This window comes from Penaeus japonicus, unplaced genomic scaffold (genome assembly GCF_977035675.1).
Source record: "Penaeus japonicus unplaced genomic scaffold, GWHDUDI00000001_assembly GWHDUDI00000020, whole genome shotgun sequence".
In the NCBI taxonomy this organism is placed as follows: domain Eukaryota; kingdom Metazoa; phylum Arthropoda; class Malacostraca; order Decapoda; family Penaeidae; genus Penaeus; species Penaeus japonicus.
In genome coordinates, this window is record NW_028234422.1 from 12194203 (window position 1) to 12196702 (window position 2500).

Consider the following 2500-nt stretch of genomic DNA (forward strand, 5'->3'; position numbering starts at 1 on the left):
CGGAAATAAGATTTTTAAAATAAAACAGAACGCAGGCACGAAAAGCTTACTGGCAGTGCGGGGTCTGGAACGTTGATCAAGTATGACGCTCATTAAGGTTTAGTATTTGTTTGCTTGTTTCTGTGTGTGTGTGTATTTACGTGAATGTGTGTGTGTGTGTTTGTGTGTATGTGTGTGTTTGTGTGTATGTGTGTGTGTGTGTGTGTGTGTGTGTGTGTGTGTGTGTGTGTGTGTGTGTGTGTGTGTGTGTGTGTGTGTGTGTGTGTGTGTGTGTGTGTGTGTGTGTGTGTGTGTGTGTGTGTGTGTGTGTGTGTGCACGATTGGACATCGCTTTCGGCACCTCACTGCCTATCATAAACGTACCTGATATTATATCATTTATACTAAATAGTATATACAATACATACAAAACTTCGTAAAAGAAGTGATGCATTCGATATCAACTACGGCTTATATACAAACAAAAAATCAACAGTGATAACGATTTTGTTTTTCTCTGCACTAAACTTTCAGAAATTTCTGCCGAAACAACACGAAATAAAAAAAAAAAAACTTATATCAGTATTCCAACAATCCCCATCAACAAGTAGCAATGGCTGCAAGCACAGACTATCAACATAAGGGGATCCTGCTTCCGTGTCTAACTCTGCATCTGGTATAATCTGGTTTCTACTTGTGCTTGAGACTTACCTCTAGCGAGAGTGAGAGAGAGAAGGAGGGAGGGAGGAAACGGGAGGGAGGGAGGGAGGAAAAAGGGAGGGAGGGAGGGAGGAAAAGGGAGGGAGGGAGGGAGGAAAAGGGAGGGAGGGAGGGAGGGAGGAAGGGAGGGAGGGAGGGAGGAAAAGGGAGGAAAAGGGAGGGAGGGAGGGAGGGAGGGAGGGAGAGAGAGAGAGAAAGAGAGAGAGAGAGGAGATAGAGAGATAGATAGAGAGAGAGAGATTAAGACAGAGTGAGAAAGAGAGAGAGATTAAGACAGAGAGAGAGAGAGAGAGTTAGTGAGAGTGAGAGAGTTAACAACTAATGGAAACCATTTATAACTTACCAGCTTCGCGATGACGTCCATACCCTCACACCCTCCTCACACACTGATAGCAATATTGCACCGACCGCGCCACTGATCCTGTCAGAGTCTCTTACTTGTTGTTTCGAACTCTACAGTGAACGCTGAGCGCTGTACTGTCGCGCCGCCCCAACCTGCGCGCGCACTTTGTCCACCTGTGCGGTGTGTCATAGCGGAGGTATATTTATCATCACGAGCACACACCACGCACGCGCATGCACACACACACACACACAAACACACACACCAAAATCTGCAAGCACACACACATATGTGCACATCTGTGTGAGTGTATGCGTGTGCCTTGTAATCATGCACTGAATTATTTTAAGCACATGGTCCCTTTTCCCGCCAAGGATGCATCCAAAACAGCATCTATGGCAATGGTTTCGCTGCTGATGCTGGTCTTCCGGGATGTCTCCTCTCCGGGAGTCTTGAGCATCGTCATTTTTTCCTGCTGTATTGTCTGGCACTTTGCTTGTAATGGAATCCTAGGTAGAGGGGTAGTTTGTGAAGGTCATTTTGGCTACTGGAAGGGTTGCTTTTGGCTTCTAAAGGGGTTGCTTTTGGCTTCATTAAGGTTGCTTTTGGCTTCTAAAGGGGTTGCTTTTGGCTTCATTAAGGTTGCTTTTGGCTTCATTAAAGTTGCTTTTGGCTTCTAAAGGGGTTGCTTTTGGCTACTGGAGGGGTTGCTTTTGGCTTCATTAAGGTTGCTTTTGGCTTCATTAAGGTTACTTTTGGCTTCATTAAGGTTACTTTTGGCTTTATTAAGGTTACTTTTGGCTTTATTAAGGTTGCTTTTGGCTTCTAAAGGGGTTGCTTTTGGCTTCATTAAGGTTGCTTTTGGCTTCTAAAGGGGTTGTTTTTGGCTTCATTAAGGTTACTTTTGGCTTCATTAAGGTTGCTTTTGGCTTCTAAAGGGGTTGCTTTTGGCTTCATTAAGGTTGCTTTTGGCTTCATTAAGGTTGCTTTTGGCTTCTTTATGCTGCGTTTATGTATTGTTCTGTCTCTTGGACAAGTTCTTACGTCAGGGAAGATTCAGTGGTATATAGATATAAAAAATTTGAAGCGCTATGTTGATGGAGGTATATGGGGAGGGGGGGGGTCTGACCCCTCTAAAAGGATGATAATGCATTTCGGTTCATTTTTTTTTTCTTGAATACTTAATTATTCGATTACTTTTGCATCTCCAACAAGGTGGATCATGGCGATTTGCTTGCTGTTTAACGATTGAAGTACGGTAAAGGACGAGATTGGTCTACGAGTGGGCCACAGCTAATCTGCTTTGACGGGGAATAGTGCGTTGAGTCATGGTATAAAATATGCATAGCCTGGTGGGGATGTGTCTGGATGTGTTGCGGTGGTGGGAGTGGGCGGAGTGGGGATTCTGGGTTGGCCGGACTCGTGGATCATGGTATTTGTGGGGGGATGGGGGGTGAG

General features: G+C 44.9%; 1 protein-coding gene across 1 annotated transcript in view; it reads right to left on the reverse strand.

Annotated features, from left to right (window-relative positions):
- LOC122242837 (urea transporter 1) overlaps positions 1–1226 on the reverse strand; it is a 15519-nt gene extending 14293 nt beyond the window's left edge. The window contains exon 1 of the mRNA XM_043000236.2: positions 1043–1226. Within this exon, the coding sequence (XP_042856170.2) occupies positions 1043–1063 (21 nt within the window). The 5' untranslated portion in view covers positions 1064–1226. The remainder of the gene's footprint in view (positions 1–1042) is intronic.
- Positions 1227–2500: the final 1274 nt, after the last annotated feature.